Source organism: Rhinolophus sinicus, chromosome 4 (genome assembly GCF_057876585.1).
Source record: "Rhinolophus sinicus isolate RSI-liver-muscle chromosome 4, RSI-T2T, whole genome shotgun sequence".
NCBI classification, from domain to species: Eukaryota; Metazoa; Chordata; class Mammalia; order Chiroptera; family Rhinolophidae; genus Rhinolophus; species Rhinolophus sinicus.
In genome coordinates, this window is record NC_142504.1 from 72,921,402 (window position 1) to 72,939,565 (window position 18,164).

Consider the following 18,164-nt stretch of genomic DNA (forward strand, 5'->3'; position numbering starts at 1 on the left):
ATGGAATTCCAACCCTCACTAACAGTGACTGATCAATCACTCAACTACTTGGAGCTCAGCTCCCTCCCTTGAAATACAAGGCTAACAGAAATCTATCTCATGAGGTGGTTGGGAAGATTGTTAAAATCATCTATGTGCAATGTTTTATCCACGTAAATGTTCAATAATAACTACAGAGTTTTGCCTCATCTTCTTAGCCTCTTAGATCAATAAAGTGTTGAGCGTTTTCTGAGATATATATTTTATATTTATAATTTAGTAGTTTAAGTATCTTACTAGAAGCATGAAAACCACAAAGGCTAACTAGTTTAAAAGTTCTGAAGAACATTGTCCTGTATATGGGAAAAACCAGTTCAACCATGAAATCTGAATTATGTAAAGTTGAAAATCTGAAAATCGGACTACCCCCACCTACCTACCACTTATTTGTTGAACTTTCCATTATATTCCATTTGAGTCAGCATAATCTTGATTTCAAAATAGCATTTTTATTATATAAAAATGTAAAAATCCAGCAAAACCAGAAATACCGAATATATTTTCCTGGGCTTTCACATTTGTTGATTTTTATTCGCAATCTCTTTTTCAACACAATTTACAACCTCATCCCCATTTATAGTCTGATTATACAAGTGCTAAGTGGCAGAAAGGTCTAGAATAAATACATCAAAAAAAGGAGGCAAAGCTGTGAAACTAAGTTGCATGCAATAGGTCTATGAGGGTGGGGAAAGTGTTGGGGAAATAATACAGAGTAAGACAAAGTAGTTGGAAGGTTTTAGCTAAAGTTCTTTCAGTCATCTTTGTCTTTTGCTCCATGTTTAAGGATGCGTGTGAACTCAATGTAATTGAAATTTCCCTTTTTGTCAATAGGTGCTTCTCTGTACAGCTCATCCACTTCCTCATCTGTAAACCGATCTCCCATTGTTGTCAGCAGCTCTCTCAGGTAATCTTCCTGAATGGTGCCTGCAAGGCAGTAGAAAGAAGGGAGTCATAAGTACTTCTTGGCATTTCAATGGTTCATTTCTAAACTAGGTCAGTATTACAAAGTATTTCAGAATATCCATATTTACACAAAATAAATTAGTGAACTAAGACAATATGTAACTATATCACTATGTTTTCCTATTACTTTTTGAGTTCTTTATAATATTGGATTAAATCATTTCAAAAGCTCAGTTAATAGATTATATGCTTACAAAATTGATTTGAAGCAAGTGTTTTCTAGAGGAGGAAAAAAAATCGTGATTCAGAGATATGAAAAAAAGAGCAGCTACCCAGAAAAAAGGGCAGTGCTGCCAAGACCAAGTGTGCATGAAGGATGGTGCAGTTTTGACAGATAGAGATGGGGAAGCAGGAAGGAGGGTGCAAGGTATATCTGAGGAAATGATGCGGGTGGCTGAGTAGAGGGTTAATGTAGAAGAAAAGGGGAAAATGAGAGGAGTGAGAACAATGAATAGCTAGGTTTTACAAACTTTAAAATGAGAAAAAAAAAAAGAGAAAACCCTAATATTTTAATTGTTCAAGTTTGTTAACTACAGTCAGGTGCCGCTTTTGTTTTAAGAAATGTGTCATTAGGTGATTTCGTTGTGTGAACATCATAGAGTGACTTACACAACCCAGATGGTATGCCTATTATACATTGAGACTATATGGGATAGCCTATTGCTCCTAGGCTACAAACCTGTACAGCATGTTACTATGCAAAACAACGAGATTAAATCAAGCACAAGAGAAAATGATGCGATCGAGAGACTGGTAAACACAAGACGTATGAGGCTGCTGCTGGCGTAGCATGGCATACTGTCAAATAGCAAACTTCAAACTTTTTTTTATAAGTACAAAGTACACTCTAAAATTAAAAAAGTATAGGATCGTACATACACAAACTAGTAACACAGTCTTTCATTATCAGTATTATGCACTGTACATATTGTATGTGCTATACTTTTATATGACTGACAGTGCAGTGGGTTTGTTTACACCATTATCAGCACAGACAGGTGAGTAATGTGTTGCATTATGATGTTATGATGGCTATGACATCACTATGGCGACAGGAATTTTTCAGCGCCATTATAATCCTGTGGGGCCACCACTGTACATGCTGTCTGTCCTTGAACGAAACAGCATTATGTAGCGCATGAGTGTATACTTCTCGGTGCAATTTGTAGTCTCTTGAAGAAGTAGCTTTCATTGTTTAACTATTTAACAGACAATTCTCGCTTTGGCTTTCAGGAAGCTCACAACTAGATTCAAAGATGAATGCCATGAAATGTGTAGTTTTATGACTTACATACCTGTGTCCTAGCCATTCTGTCGTACTGCCCATTGTATATGATACTTTTCCCTTTATTCATTTTTTTAAAAATTTATTTTACTAATCTTTTTCATTTCCTAAAAAGTGTTTCATATAGTCTGGAATAAGGCTGGGCATCAACAAAGAGCACTCACCAGTTGCTTCTTCATCAAAGCAAGCAAAAGCATTTCTGATGACATCTTCTGGATCTGTGCCATTTAACTTCTCACCAAACATCGTGAGGAACATGGTGAAATTGATGGGCCCCGGAGCCTCATTCATCATGGCGTCCAGGTATGCATCCGTTGGATTCTTTCCTATAAGAGTTCACATTTTAATATTTAAAGACCAGAACTAATTTCAATAAATAATTGTTTTGTTATTGTTATGCTCCCCAACATATTCTTAAAAGACATATCTCCAAATGCTGTTGATGTGTCACTGGATTGCAGTCTTGTTTCATATTGTTCAAACTGGGAATCTCAATCTCAGTTCCAAGTGAGAACACTAGAAAAGGGAGCTCTTATAGCCCAGTGGTGCGGTAACAGCCCTGACGCTCCTTCCCTCAAAGTTGGGAGAAATTCCTCTGGAAAGGCCAGACATGGGAGGAGTAACAGTGGGCTCCTCTTTGTCCAGCATTTGTGAGGCCCCCATGGGGTTGAAAAAATAAAGACTGAGGGGTCTGGAATAGTGAGTTTGAATCCCAGTTCTGCCACTGGTTGGGTGTGACCAGCGAGGTGGCAGCTGTCTAGGGTTTATTAGGGTTTACTTTTTTAATCTGTAAAATGGACTGGTTAAATTTAGCATCTGAAAGATCCCTTCCAACATTAAGTTTGTATGATTCTCCACGAAAAGAACATCTGTAAGTTAGATATTCATACCTAAGGAAGCATCTCAATATTACACCCAACTAAGTGCTAATGATAGTCCAATCTAGGATTATGGTTCGTAAGTAAAGTTTTAACCTTGGGAATTTGGGTGAAATTTAAATGCCGAGTTGGAATCTCTCTTACTGCATTACATTCTTCACTCATTATACCTACTCACCATATCAATCAAAAAAAAAAAAATTAGCCCAAAATTAATCTCAAGATTCATTGAATAAGTAAAAGTAGCTAAAAAAAGATCTATTTTTCTACTACCCTCAGATTTAACTCAACTCTCTTGTAGCAATTCTTCTGGGGAAAAGGTCACCCAAAGGTGTTATGAGAACATGGGTACAAAAAAAGACACAAGGATAAAAAATGAATTGGTTTAGGCTAAGCACCTATGGATCCATTCATGGAATCCAATATAATTTGTTGATTTGAAAGGAAAATACGAGGTCTGACAATTAAGTCCGTGAAATTGTTGAAACGTTGCTAATCTTTTTGGATATCAGAGGGATTATTCATTACGAATTTGTACCAACTAGACAAACAGTTAACCAAGTTTACTATTTGGAAGTGCTGAAAAGGCTGCGTGAAAAAGTTAGCTGACCTGAACTTTTCACCAACAATTCATGGCTCTTGCATCACGACAATGCACCAGTTCACACGGCACTGTCTGTGAGAGAGTTTTTAGCCAGTAAACAAATAACTGTATTGGAACACCCTCCCTACTCCCCTGATCTGGCCCCCAATGACTTCTTTACCCAGAAATAAAAGAAATATTGAAAGGAAGATATTTTGATGACATTCAGGACATCAAGGGTAATATGACGACAGCTCTGATGGCCATTCCAGAAAAAGAGTTCCAAAATTGCTTTGAAGGGTGGACTAGGCACTGGCATCAGTGCATAGCTCCCGAAGGGGAGTACTTCGAAAGTGACCATAGTGATATTCAGCAATGAGGTATGTAGCACATTTTCTAGGATGACTTTGTGAACTTAATTGTCAGATCTCGTACATGTCTTTAAAGGCACAGAATTCCCCAAAATAGAAGGCCCTGAAGGCAGCCTCTTACTACTGTACTGTCACTCATTCATCCAATAAAAATTAATTGAACATCTACTACAATCATGGTACTGGCTTGACTGTTCAATCTTTGCAATACAATTAAGTCCCTCAATTTTCTTCAGTGGTCTTCAGTAGTGACCTGCCCAGAAGAGTACACTTAGCTATGTGTTTTTCCCAGTGGAAAAAAACTGGGACTGAACCTCCCTGCAAGTCAACAAATTAGATCAGTATCTTGATTCTACTCTCACTCTGAATAAAGGAAATGTAATAAAATGTCAGTAAGTGGTGAATCTAGGTAAAGGATGTACACATGTTCGTTATTCCGTCAACTTTTTGTAGGCTTAAGAATTTTCAAAATAATACATTAGGAGAAAAAAAACAGAGGAACAAAATCATGTTGTGGTTGCTAAAAGGAAAAAAATAACCTCTCTCTCTCTTTGCCTTCTGGCCCTTTTACTGCCCTCTGGCTAATAATCAAGCACAAGAACACTCCAGAGTGTAGAGCCTAACTGGACGCCACCCCTGAACGGTGCCCCCTTCCCTGTTAGTCACTCTGGTCTATGGAGAACTCCTAGGCTTGTCATTCGTTTCTTCCCAACTATAAAATCAGTACTCAGAGCAGAACACGGAGGACCATCTCTCCCTTCTTTTTAAAATCAAAACAAACAACAACAAAATTATATAAGGAATAATAAAATAACACCCACATGACCAAAATAACATAGGACAGTTTACACTTTAAATCTTTTATCTTTACATTTTTTTCTTCAGTTACAAAAAAAATTATAAATAAAATTGTGAAAGTCCCTTTCCCTGTGTTCCCTTTTCCAATAGCACTGCCCTTCTTATCAAGACAATCATTATCATTTATTACTGTCACCTCCTATCTGTAACCTGTCCTCAATCATTATTACTAACTATGCCATACTATTAGTTACACATTTTATTTTAAATTCTGATATTTTTGCCACCCTGGCTTTTCAGCTAATAGACCTATTGTATTCAGCTGACAGGAACCCAGGCCTGCCTGGCCAAGTTCCTGCCAGGTCCCTACCCCTGCAGGCTCATCTTGTTATGACTGGCCAAGCCCCAACACAGCACCTCCCACCCAGACATCTCTCAGTAGGCCTTTGAGGCAAGGACAGGAATATTTGTACATCACACAGAAAACAATTCATAAAACACTGAATTATAATTTTGGGGAAGCAGGCATATCAAGAATATAAAAGTCTACCTAGAGAAGCAAGCATATCATGCAAATCTTCCTTGTCAATGAAACCATCTCTGTTCTGATCAATCATGTTAAAGGCCTCTTTGAACTCCTGAATCTGTGACTGGTCAAACATGGCGAACACATTGGATGTTGCGCGCTGGGGGCGCTTCTTGGTGGTCTTGGTCTTTGCCTTTTTGCTCGACATGATGGCTGTTTAATTCTAGAGTTAAAAAGAAAGAAAAGAACATAAAGCAAAAAAAGAATGCAAAAAAAAAGAATTTATAATACCTGAAGTTAGTGAGTAAAAATGTCTTAATGTAGTTACTTCATTTGAGTAGGAATAAATATATATTTAAATTTTATCTCCAATGTGACAATTAAATGGTTAGAAAAAAAGCAGTTTTGAAAAAAAATTAACAGAATAGAAATTACTGATGTACCTTCCCCCCCCGTTTCATTAAACACATATTACGTGGGAATTAATTTTAAAATGTGTAACAATACCTAGCATTTACTGAGTGCTTACTATGTGCCAAGCATTGTTATGAAGGCCTGGGGCTCCCCTAAGGAGAAAGCTCTAAAATTGACATCTGATTTTTATAAGGACTGTCCCATTTAACTGTATGCAGTAGGTATTCTTTTTATTTCCAGTTTACTACCAATCTTGCATAACCTCTCTGAGCCTCAATTGTTTTCAAAACACGGTTTGAAAACCAGGAAAGCTCACTTAATCCTCAGTTTTATAGCAAAACACAGTATCTACTTCAATGCAAGTAAAATCAAAACGAGATAACATACAAAGAGACTAGTCTAGTCACTGTATGGTATATGTTCAAAAGGCTCTCATCTTTAAAAAAGTCATCAAAACCTATTCTTTAATCTTGCATCCCTTCTAGCTACATTTTCATTTTCCCTTTTCCTTGACAAAACTTTTAGAATATCAGTCTAATTAATATTCAGCTGCCTCCATTTTCTCATCTTCCCATCACTCAATTCTCTGTAATACGGCTTTGGGGTTAGCCTCCAATACTCTACTGAAAGCCACCAATAATTTAAATGTCAAATAGAACGGACACTTTTAATTCCATTTTTTTATTTGCAGTTTTTTTGTTTTTTTTTTCAAAAAAAGATTTTATTGGGGAGGGGGAACATGGGTTTATTGGGGAACAGTATGTACTTCCAGGACTTTTTTCCAACTCAAGTTGTCCCTTCAATCTTAGTTGTGGAGGGCGCAGCTGAGCTCCAGGTCCAGTTGCCATTGCTAGTTGCAGGGGGGCGCTGCCCACCATCCCTTGTGGGAGTCGAGGAATCAAACTGGCAACCTTGTGGTTAAGAGCCCACTGGCCCCTTTATTTGCAGTTTTAAATAATGTAAGTAAACACAATACAAAAATACTATCAGCTTTCGCGTTAGAAAGTCCTGAGTTTGACTCTTAGCTCCACCATTACTAGCTACATATAATCTCGGAAAACCCAAGGACACCAGAGTAGTTTTTTGATCCAATGTCTTATTCGATCTTCACAACTTCCCTACGAAATAGGTACTCCCTAGGTTAAGTAAACAAACAAACAGAAAACCAGTGGCCCTTGTGTAGTAAAGAATTTTAATTTTGCCCAAGGAGAGAGGTCTGGCCTTCGTTCTTGTCTCCTGGAAAGTAATCTCTAAATCCTTGGGATCTCATGCCTGGTATCTGGGGTCTTGGGTCACACCAGATTTCTAACAATGTGATTTATCATGGGGGCTTTGGGTCACGTGTTAGCTGACCTCTAGTGGGGCTAGAGACTGAGGTCAATAGTATCTATGTGACGAAGCTCTAATAAAAACTATGGATATCAAAGATCGAGGGAACTTCCCTGGTTGGCAATGTCCATGCCTATTGTCACACCTGTTGTCAGGGGGCGTCTACACTGTCCATGAGAGAGGACGATCAGAAGCTCTGCACTTAGAACCATCCTAGGCGCTGCACCACATGTCTCTTCCCGTGGCTGATTTTAATCTGAATCCTTGCACTGTACTAAACCACAACCATGGGTGGGTATAACAGCTTTCAGTGAGTTCTGTGAGCTGAAGCAAATTATTGAACCTGAGGGTCATCTTGGAAACCCAAACCTGCAACTGGTGTTAGAAATGAGGCTGGTTTTGGGGACTGGTCTCTAACTCTGCAGCTCCATAATGTGAAAGCAGGTGACTAGCTGGGGCAGGCGCTGAGTGAGGGAATTTTGGACCTGGGTCTCTAGGGCTTCTAGTCTTGGACTTTTAATCTACATGGTTTCCTTCTCTATCTTCAATCGAAAAAATACCTCACTGGGTGTTCTGAAACTTGGCTTAGTGGTGCAGTTTTGAATAGAGCCGATACAGGCTCAATGTAATAATACTATAATTTCTTTAAAAAAAAGTTTATTTTTGTTCTCTGTACTCTATTTAAAAACAGTCCATATTTACATATGTTTATGGTTCCTATGCAAATTACACACATAGACACATAAAATAAAAAAAGTGAGGCAAAGTTGCCGCAAAACAATCTGAAGAGAACTCTGGCCCCCAAAGAAACTACCATCCTTGGTCTCCTTATCTTCTGTAAGCAAAGTATCTTCGCTTTCTGCACGTTCTCACTTCCCACTCACTTCCAACCCACCACAATCTGGCTTTCTTTTCTCTACCGTTGCTGCTATCAAATTGTCAAATCCAGTCCAAATATCCTTAGACCACTCTGCTATATTTGACACCATTTTAAGACCTTTTTCTCTTCAGAACCCCAACAACTCCTGGCCTTGAACAGTCACGGTAGAAACAAACTGTCCCAAATGGAAAGAGAACACAGTGTTTCTAACCTTTAATACCTTACACTCTAATGAGGGAGACTTCTAAGTTATACTGGAAAGACCGATTTATGTAAAATACTGACTTTTTTATATAAAAACTTCGTGACACCAACTTTCTCTCAGTTCTCCTATTTCTATGACTGGTCCTCCTCCATTTTCTGGGTAGGCTTTTATCTCCTCTACTCACTTAAATATTCATGTTTCCCAGTATTCTAGAAGTCCATGACTTTTAAAAGTTCTTTTCACTCTGTTTCCCTTGGATGATCTCATTGACTCTTACTGTTCTGACATCACCTGCGTCTCCTAAGTCTGTTATCCCCAGGCCTGACCTTTCCCTTGAGTTGCCGACTCAAAGTGCACTTGCTTCTGAAAGGCATCCATTTGGATATACCACAGACACTCATAATCAATGTGTTAAAAACTGAATTAATTATCTTCCCCTGCCTAAACTTTCTCATCCTTCTGTTTTCTCTCAGTTAATGGCACCGTCATTTACCTGCTCACCAAACTAGAAACCTAGGAGTCATCTGACTCATCCCTACCCCTGATGAATCAAGCCCTGTCTCTTAAATATTTCTCAGATTTGCTCATCTTCCTCATTCCTCTGCCAACACCTGAAGCTGGGCCCTCATTAACTCTTTGTATAGAATATTTTTATGTCCAACTAACCAATCTCCTTGCTTCTTGGTCCCCTCTAAACTACCTTTTATATTCCAGCCAGAGATGTCTAAAACATAAATATGACATTATCATTCCACTTTTAAAAATCTTCCTTGGCTCTCTACGGCCTCTAGGAGAAAGTACAAGTTCCTAAGCATGGCACAACAAGGTGCTCCCTTTGCCATCTCTAGAATGACGTTTCCAGCCTCATCTCTAGCTGGTCTCTGCTTTGTACTTTTCCTTCAGCAACACCAAACTGCTTGTATGTGCCGAAGGCACTATGCAGTTTCTTACCTTGTATACGTCTGTTCTTGTTATTTTTCTAGCCCCAAATGCTTTAGGGTTATACAGAGAATAAAGGGTCTACTCAACTTGTGGCTACTACCATTTAATGAGTGACTCATGTGCTAGGCACATTATGTACATTAAACTTAACATGCTTACTTTACAAATCAAGAAACTGATGATCAAAGATATTAAATAACTTGCCAGAGGTCACCTAGTGGCAGAGCCAGTATTCAGACCGCATTTGTTAAAGGTTATTTCTACCTACGTATTTCCTACTTTGTAATAAATGTTCTTCTAATTATTTTGAGTTTCCCAATTTTTACAAAAACTTTCAATACTATCAATATAATCTACCATTGATTTCCGAACAGCTACTTTCCTCTAAACTCAAATCCTAGACAACTGTTTTCAAATAAATTCAAACTATACTTGGGAAACCAAGTACAGACTAGAACTCCACAGTGGAATGGGACGAGAATAAAATATGAATGGCAGTCCCTGGAATTGTGCAATGTAGCAGCCTGGTTTGGGTTTAATCAAGTGTGGCAGTGCTTCGTATCAGTCATGGCCTTGGTTTAACATGCTGGGTAAAGGCTTCAAATCTTTACCTAGGACTGTCAAATTAATGTTTAATGTATAAATAAAGAAAAAATAACCAAACCCTATCCTTAAACTATAGTTACTGAAAATGTCCATATAGAACATAGTCCATAATGTAATGAATAACCCTCAATAACAGTAAAAACTTTTCACTTCCTCTTCAAAATTTTTATTCTTATTTTTGTAAATTTCTAATATAGAGTGAACTAAAGATTATTCATAGAGGTTACAAGAAGGGCAGGAATATAGGAATCCTGGTATTATAAGTGGCTGGTGTCAACATATTTAGATAATAATCTAAGTATTTGCATAATTACCTGCAATACTGATGTGCAGATCAAACATGGCATCACAATCATTAATGAGCAGATTCTGCTTGGGAACTTCATCCAGCCTACAGGCTTTATTGGAAGCCTGAGAAAGATGCTCATGGAGCACATTCTGTCAGCTACCTATGACTTCCTTGACATTCCTCTGAGGCTTCTTCCTTAAGTATCTTAAGTCAGCTAGCTTCTGTCACCATATGGCAAATAAATATGGCTCTCACAGCAGTTAACCTGGTTTCAATCTTGGCTGCACATCAGAATCTCCTTGGAAGGTTAAAAAAACAACAACGGATGCCTAGGTCCTAGTCTAGTCAAACTAAAACTGAGTTTCTATGGGTGTGGCCCAGGAATCTTTATTTAAAAAAAATGCACCAGGTGATTCCAATGTACAGTAAAGGCTGAGAACCACTGAGTTAACCATTTACAAGGCTCTGGACAAAAATAAGTAAGTAAGGAAAAAAGGAAAGGAAGGAAGGAAGGGAGGGAGGGAGGGAAGGAGGAAGAAAGAAAGACAGGCATTGGCTGTTTATGCATTTAGTTCCCTTTAGTTTTTAAAAATTTGGTCATTATGGTTTAACAGAAATGTTGGAGACCTGGATTCTAATTCCAGTTCTGTCATTCACAAGTTGTATGACCTTTGGTCATTTTAGCTTTCCTGGGCCACATTTTCCACATCCATAAAATAAGAGTTAGGTAGATCAGAAGTCACAAACTGGCAGCTAGCAAACTACTGTATGCAGTCTGCAGTAAGGTTTGTTTAGTCCCCCCAAGGATGACCTTCTAAATGCCTTTTCTAATAACTGAATTCGTTTGCCAACATTTTTAAAACCTGAATATTTAATAAAAACAAATATCGGACATCTTGCAAAACTATAGACAAGCACCAGCACTCCCAAATTCCTGTAGATAATGAGTATTCAGTGAGCAATATCCACTACTTCCTTTACCTTCCTGTCACAGCTGTATTTATGTTACTGCCCAGCCCGAAAGCAGTTGAACTTGTTCCTTGCAGATGGTGATAACCAGGCTCCAAGAAGGCCCTCAACGTTTCTCATGTCCTTGCATAGTCCCCTCCAACAGTAAAAAATAGCATGGGGGGGGTTTGAAATAAATTTTCCTTTTACTTTTCTGAGTTCTTGGCTGACATCATTATAATAACACAGATTAACAAGAAAAAAACAAGTTTATTAATATGTGTACCTCAAATATAGAAGGGATACCCAGGAAAAAGCCAATTCTCAGAGAAGGCTGAGAACTTAGGCTTAAATATCATTTTCAGCTGAAGACAAAAGAAAGGTGTGTGAGAGGGAAAAGCTAGTTGTGAAAGATTACCAGGAAAAGTGCATAAACAAGGGTTAAGACTTATCATGTGGACTTAAGTCAGGGCCTTCTTTCTTAGTAAGAGCCTAAAGTTATCTCCAGAGAGTAACCTTTATTGTTCCCAGTAGAAAGGGGAGGAAGGACACCTTTGTAAATTTATGTCCTGCTATTATGCATATAGGGAAGGGCAGAGAACTTTTTTGTGTCTGCTAATTCTTAATTGCCTTCAGCTCAAAATGATACTTATGCCAAAGTGGCATATTTTGGGGTGGCATATTCTGCTACTCTTCACAATCAATGAGATAATACAAAAATAATAGTGTGACTTTGCAGCTTCTGCCTTGCTGTCTCTTGGATCACTCAATCTGGGGGAAGCCAGCACCAGGTCATGAGGGCAATATATAGCCCCAAGGAAAGGTCCATGTGGCAGGGAACTGAGGCCTCCTGTCAATAGTTAGCACCAACTCACCAGCCATGCGAATGAGCCATCTCTGGAGGTTGATCTTCCTTCAAATGGCTGCAAACCTGACTGACATCTGAACTGCAACCTTATGAGACCCTGAGCCGGAACCACCCAGCTAAGCTGCCCTGGAATTCCTGACCTTCAGGAACTGTTTACTGTTTTTTTTTTAGGTGCTAAGTTCTGGGTGATTTGTTAGATAGCAACAGGAAACAAAGCTGCTGTGTTTCCTTGGTCTCTTTAATATTAAAACGAAGCAATGCCTTTATTTCAGAATTATAACCACAGAATTTTAAAAAGCTCAAAGGGGCCACAGTCAAGTTTGCACTGGATAAAGAGTTTTCTATTTCTGATTGCCATGCCACTTACATATACATTTTTATGGCATTTAGCTCTTCTACCTTGGAATGCAGGGCCTAACAGAGTGCCTTACACATGGCAGATGCTCAAAAAATACTAATTAAGCAAAACCATGTGTATGCTTCCTTCCTATCACAAACAATTACATAGACAGATGCTCCTTACAAGGTCCTGGATCTGACTCCCAAAACAAGGCTTTTCTCTATGGTCTATCCATGGTTTACTATAAACTCCACTGAACACTTCCTCAAAAGATTCTTAACAAAATTACCAGCCACCCCTTGTTCCATACCTGGAAGAAACAGAATAGCCAATAATTGAGGGCTAAATATGTGCATGGCACTGGTCTAAGCATTTCACATGTATTAATATATTTAATACTCACAACAACTTATAAGTACTGTTACTATCCCCATTTCTTAAATGTGAAAATCAGGGCAAAGAGAATAAACAGGTAGAGCTTAGATTTAGGATCTGCAATGAGGATGTCTAGTTCCAGAGTTTGTACTACTTACTAGTCCTTAATATCCTGCATAGATGGCTAAATGAAATTCTCTACCATGAAAATGTGGACAGCCAGTTGCAAGTAACAAAGCAAAGCCACTACACAGCTAAAAAGTAAAACAAGGAAGATCCTAATCAGAGTTGCTGGCAATGAAAATCATACCTAGATATCTGGTGTCTTTGAATCTTGGGAGCGAGGAACAACCAGCCTCATTTAGAGGCTTCTTATTTTTCCTAACCTCAGCAATCCTGACCTGGGGATCTGTCCTTCAAAAGCTGCAGTTCACCTAGTCTAAACTCAGTCTCATTAAAGCATAAGAGTATCTACTGGGCTGTCATAAAAGTTGTCATTCAACAGAGCCTGAACAAAAAAAAAAAAGCCATGCACTTTGTTATGAGGTCCAGGAGGGTCCACCTAACGCTTACAGAGAAAATGGGTGGCACCATGTGAATCCAAGTGACCTTAAGCAAATTATCTCACCTTTCCAGGTTTCAGTTTCCTGAATTATAAAGTAAAAGATAATCTATAAGGTTCTTTTGAATTCTAAAATGCTATGATTCTTTTCTTACCAAAGGTCCAACGCAATTCCATCTTAAACAAAGGCTGCCAAACTAATCTTTAAACACCGCTTTCTCCATATTTCTTCCTTGGTGATGAATCCAAAATGACTCCCTAACGCCTATTAAATATTCCTTTATTTCTCAAGTTTTCAAAACAGCCTAACAAAGGCCCCACTTATCTACGTACTCACCCTTATTTCTAACTGTTATTCATTAGTGTTCTGTTCTATTCAGGCTTGGTCTTCCCACAGTCTCCTTTTCACACAACACAAATTCCCACCTTTTGCGTTTTGGGTCTTGTTACCTCCTACCACAGATCCAGCCGGAAATACTAAGTTGTCTCTTCTAGGGCTGAATCCAAGGCTTTCAATGAGGTCACGATTCATTTTTCAGGAAAGCATTCTTGATTTTTATTCATCCTTTTCCTCAGTTAACAAGAACGTACTAAATCTTTACAAGATGCACGATACGGAAAGACTTACAACTCCTATGGAAAGCATTACATTTTAGCCTATACTAACCGCGCACTCCGGCGCCGTTTCTCTAATAGTTTCCTTGGACACTTTATCTAAGACAACAATCATGCACCAGTGGACTCCCATATCCCCCAAAGCATCAAGCACTGTGTGCTGCACAGAGCAGGGCTGGCAGCCAGGCCGCCGGGCGATCCCAGCACCAGGTATGAAGTCATCCGGGTGACAGAGGGCCGGGGACCCGGCTACCTCTCCAGCCGGGCATTTCCCCAGGTCGGCTTCATCAGCCCCGTAGCTTCCCCCAGTTCAGGTCAAGGCTGGGCGGTTGCCAGGGCCTCCTCACTGACTCTCCTCGCCCACCCTGACAACTGACGCAGCCCCGGGCCCGGCCCTACCCTCCCCGGCCGCCTGGGGCGGGGTCTGGCCGGGGGTGCGTGGTGGGAGGGGAGGGGAAGGGGCACGGGTGCGGCCCCAGGGGTGTCGCGCGCGGGGTCAGTCGCCACTCACCGCCGCCACACACCAGAACCCGGGATGCCCTGCACAAGACGACGAGCAACTGCGACGAGCGCTCGAGCTGCGGCACGACAGAGGCGGTGCCCGGCACTTCCTGCCTCGGAAGGTGGACCGGAAAACGCACCGGAAGGCGCGGCGGGATCCAACTCTGGACGGGGGAGGGATGCGGCCGGCGCTGTCGCTCAGGCTGGAGGAAAGCTCGGCGTGTCCGCTGGGGAGCCGGGCTGGGGTCGACGAATACGGTCGGGGTTTTATTTGGCTTCCTTAGCCTGGCTGATCTGTCGCGGACTCACCGCCTGCGGGGCGGCTGTGGTCCCGCGTTCCGCCCTCTACCCCGCGTTCCGTGGCGGATTCCCGCGGCCCTTCCGCATTCCGGGGCCGTCACCCGGCCTGGCCAGGAATTTGACCCGGGTGGGGCGGGATCCCTGTTTGGGGGGTTCCCGGGCGCCGGAAGCCTCCCACCCAGGCCTGCCAGAGTTAGCAAATAAATGTACAAATGGTCTAGTTAAATTTGAACTTCAGCTAGAACAATTTTAGTTACGTCCCAGAAATACTGAGGAAGATAAGAGGGCGGCGGCCGCCTGCCTGCTAGAAAACCCTCTTTTAAAACTGCACTCCAGCCCGAGTCATATTTACTCCTTTCCTATTCTCAAATTATAAGGTTTATGGCCTTACCAGGCCAAGGCCAGCCTATGACTGTTTCATTCCCCTTTCAACCACAAGAAAGTTTTATTCAAATTATTTGCTTTCCTTTAGGTTATTAAAGAGGTGACAGAATTACACACACACACAATCGCTCACATTACATAATGCTCTTGGTCAAAAGAAAGGAAACCACAGATGTACATTACTCAAGTTTTGCTCTGGATATTGTTTGTGGCTATAATCTTCAGTTCCCTCACCTTGGAATATGGATGAAGAGCACTGTTTCTGGGTAATGAAGGATAGTCAATAGCAAATCTTTACTGAGCACTTGTGGCCTGTACACGTGTGGGATGCTGGGGAGACAACTCATTTATATTCTAGAAATGTTGATTAGAAATTACTACATGGTAGAAACTATATGTTCAGCACTATAGCAGTTTTTAAACAGTAGCACACAAGAAAAACCTGGAGGGCTTGGTAGAAGATTCTTGAGCCCCAACTACCGAACCCCAGATATTCAGGAAGTCTAGAATGGGGCAGAAATTTGTATTTCTAATAAGCATCCAGGTGGTGCCAATGCTATGGTCTTCATCCCAGCCCAAAGTCCCATTCATAACTGCATTTTCTCAATATCGTTTAAAAAGTAATTGCTGACAAGTCACACCTGTTTCTAAAATAATTATTCTTTCCCTTAGCTAGTCTGCCCTTTGGCCCAATAGTTGTTTTTTTCTCTCACTCATTGTAAGATTTTGGCTTCTTAGGTCTTTGTCCTACAGCTCTTCTAAGTATGGTCTATTACCATCCCCATAAACCCTCACTGTGGCCACCTTAATTAAGATCATGACAGAGACACCCTGACTGTACTTTGACTTTGATCTCCCTATTTGTTTCTAGAACTGTTTTCCAATAGTCACTAATTACACGTGGCTATTTAAATTAAAAATTCAGTTCCTCAGTTATATTAGACACATTTTAAGTGCTTGATCGTCACATGTGGCTAGTGTCCTTTCAGACAGCACAGAGAGCATGTCCACCATCACAAAAGTTCTACTGGATAGCACTGTTCTAAGGAAAAATAATTCTAAGGTGTATTTTTCTCTCTAGATTCAAAAGAAAAAAATGTATTAATGAAAAGCTGTTTACCTAAATATCTAGCACTTGGGAACTGGTTAATTATGGCATATCTTTGTCCAGTGTATCTAATGTAACAAACTGAATGTTTATGGTTTCCATACTGTTGTTGTGGCTCTATCTACCTCTCCAAGCCCTTTTACTGTCTTCGGATTCTTCTTACAAATTGCCTGCACATCCCTGAGCCTAGGGATAAACACCTCTTCGGATTCTTCTTACAAATTGCCTGCACATCCCTGAGCCTAGTTAAACACCTCTTGCTGTCTTTTCTCTCCTACTTCGTAGAAAATCATTGCCTTTCCTCTTCAGAATTTGCTTTCATTTGTCTCACAGTCTGATTTTCCTCCCCTTTTCCCCAGTAGCACTCAATTCCTGTGCTTACTGAATCACAGGCTCCTTGATCAAATAAAATTTGGGCCCTGGAGTGCAAATGGCAAGATAATCATAAATAGGTGGATAAGGAGGATATTGTCCATGAGGCTGGTTTCATCAGAACTTCTGAAATGGTTTGTTTCAAGTACGACTTTCATCATGGAGACTGGTTTTAAGACACTGGTTTTCAGTCAAATCCACTGTTGGAGTCGAAGCTTTAGCTTTATTAGCAATCTTCTTTGCTTAAGCAAAGCCTACTTACTACACAGAGACTGCTATTACTAAATCAGAACTTCTTTCTTTCAGGGGAGACCATGTACTGTTCCAAATGGCAGCTCGTTCTTTGAGCAGTTATCTGAAATGGAAATGGGGATACTGCACAGATACCATTTTAGTATATGAGACCCCTTTTTTCTGAGTGAAAACAATGTTAATTGTTCCTCGTTAGAAATCTGTTAACAAAACAGTGATCATACTTTTTCAGTTGAAATGGAAATTCAGTAAACAAGATTTTAGCATCATGGCTATAGTCTGGAAAAAAAGTCCTTTGCTTAAACAACCGAATGAAATTCAGGAACACATAAAAGGCCAACAGTTAAGGCAGGTGCTAAGATTCTAAACTTGAAGGGGGCAAGAGCAATCTTGATACTGGTCCTTCTCCTTTTCTATAAAGCTGGCCTCTCAAGTTAAAGGATCTAGCTCATGCATCCATTTGAGTACAAAGGTCTGCCACCGTGAACGCATTCAGTTATTTGTTTATTGAATGAGGTAATATTTTGTCCAGGGATAGTCTTGCTGATAGTATAAAACGTAAAGTTATTAGCGTAATTGTCAATTACTCATCTTTATAGGCTAATTGTCAAATTTTTCCGACCAACTTTCCCCCCAATGTTTCAACTTTTAAACTCATGAATCTTTGAGAGTCAGATTTTTGAAGCCCAAAGCAAATGAACATGTCAACCACTTCCTGATTAACTGACAGTCCTGCATTTCTGGAAATAGCAGAAGTTATTTTTAGGATTGAAATAATGATCTCACTTTCCCAGGCATGTAGCTTCAGCTGTTTTGATTGTGGGCAAGTCAGGAATGTCCAAAATTCACACATGGATTCATGGTGAATCTCTGCATAAACAAACATGGTATTTCAATAAGGATTGTTGTGTTAAAGAAAAGCTTTATATAAAAACTACTGTATTGCAGTTCCAACACTGAAATACAATACAAAAAAAATCTGTCTTTTTGGTAGAAGTATTTCACAGAATCTTTGGGTCTAAAATAGTTTTAAAAATGAGGACAAATTAAAATAGTGGCCTGGTCTAATTTTAAAGGACATGAAGTAATGTGCAAAAGCTCAGAACAAGTAAAGGGGGATGTTGGCAGATATGTTCAACTTAAGGATTTAAAGCTACCAAAGCTATTATATATATGCAAATTCTACAGGAAATTATTTTTAAAATTGGTAGACAAAGTGCAGGAAACCCAACAAAGGCAGTTAAAACTGGATTTCTTTGGGAGGGGAAGGAATGAATAGAGGTGATACGATTGTTAGGAAAACTGGAAGGAGTAAGGGAAAGGTCTAATAACCATACCATTATCTAGGATTTGCCTCATCTACCTGTATTTGGAAGATGCAACTAAAACTAATAAAAGCCAATTTTGGTAAATAAAGAAGTTTTAAACAAG

At 39.8% G+C, this 18,164-nt stretch overlaps 1 protein-coding gene across 1 annotated transcript; it reads right to left on the bottom strand.

Annotated features, from left to right (window-relative positions):
- Positions 1-468: 468 nt before the first annotated feature.
- LOC109460398 (myosin regulatory light chain 12B) lies at positions 469-14,689 on the bottom strand. Its single transcript, XM_074340264.2, has 4 exons — positions 14,328-14,689; positions 5,468-5,666; positions 2,452-2,613; positions 469-963 (listed from the first exon to the last, which is right to left on the bottom strand). Exons 2-4 carry the CDS (start codon positions 5,649-5,651, stop codon positions 791-793), a joined length of 519 nt encoding a protein of 172 aa, XP_074196365.1. The 5' UTR covers positions 5,652-5,666; positions 14,328-14,689; the 3' UTR covers positions 469-790.
- Positions 14,690-18,164: the final 3,475 nt, after the last annotated feature.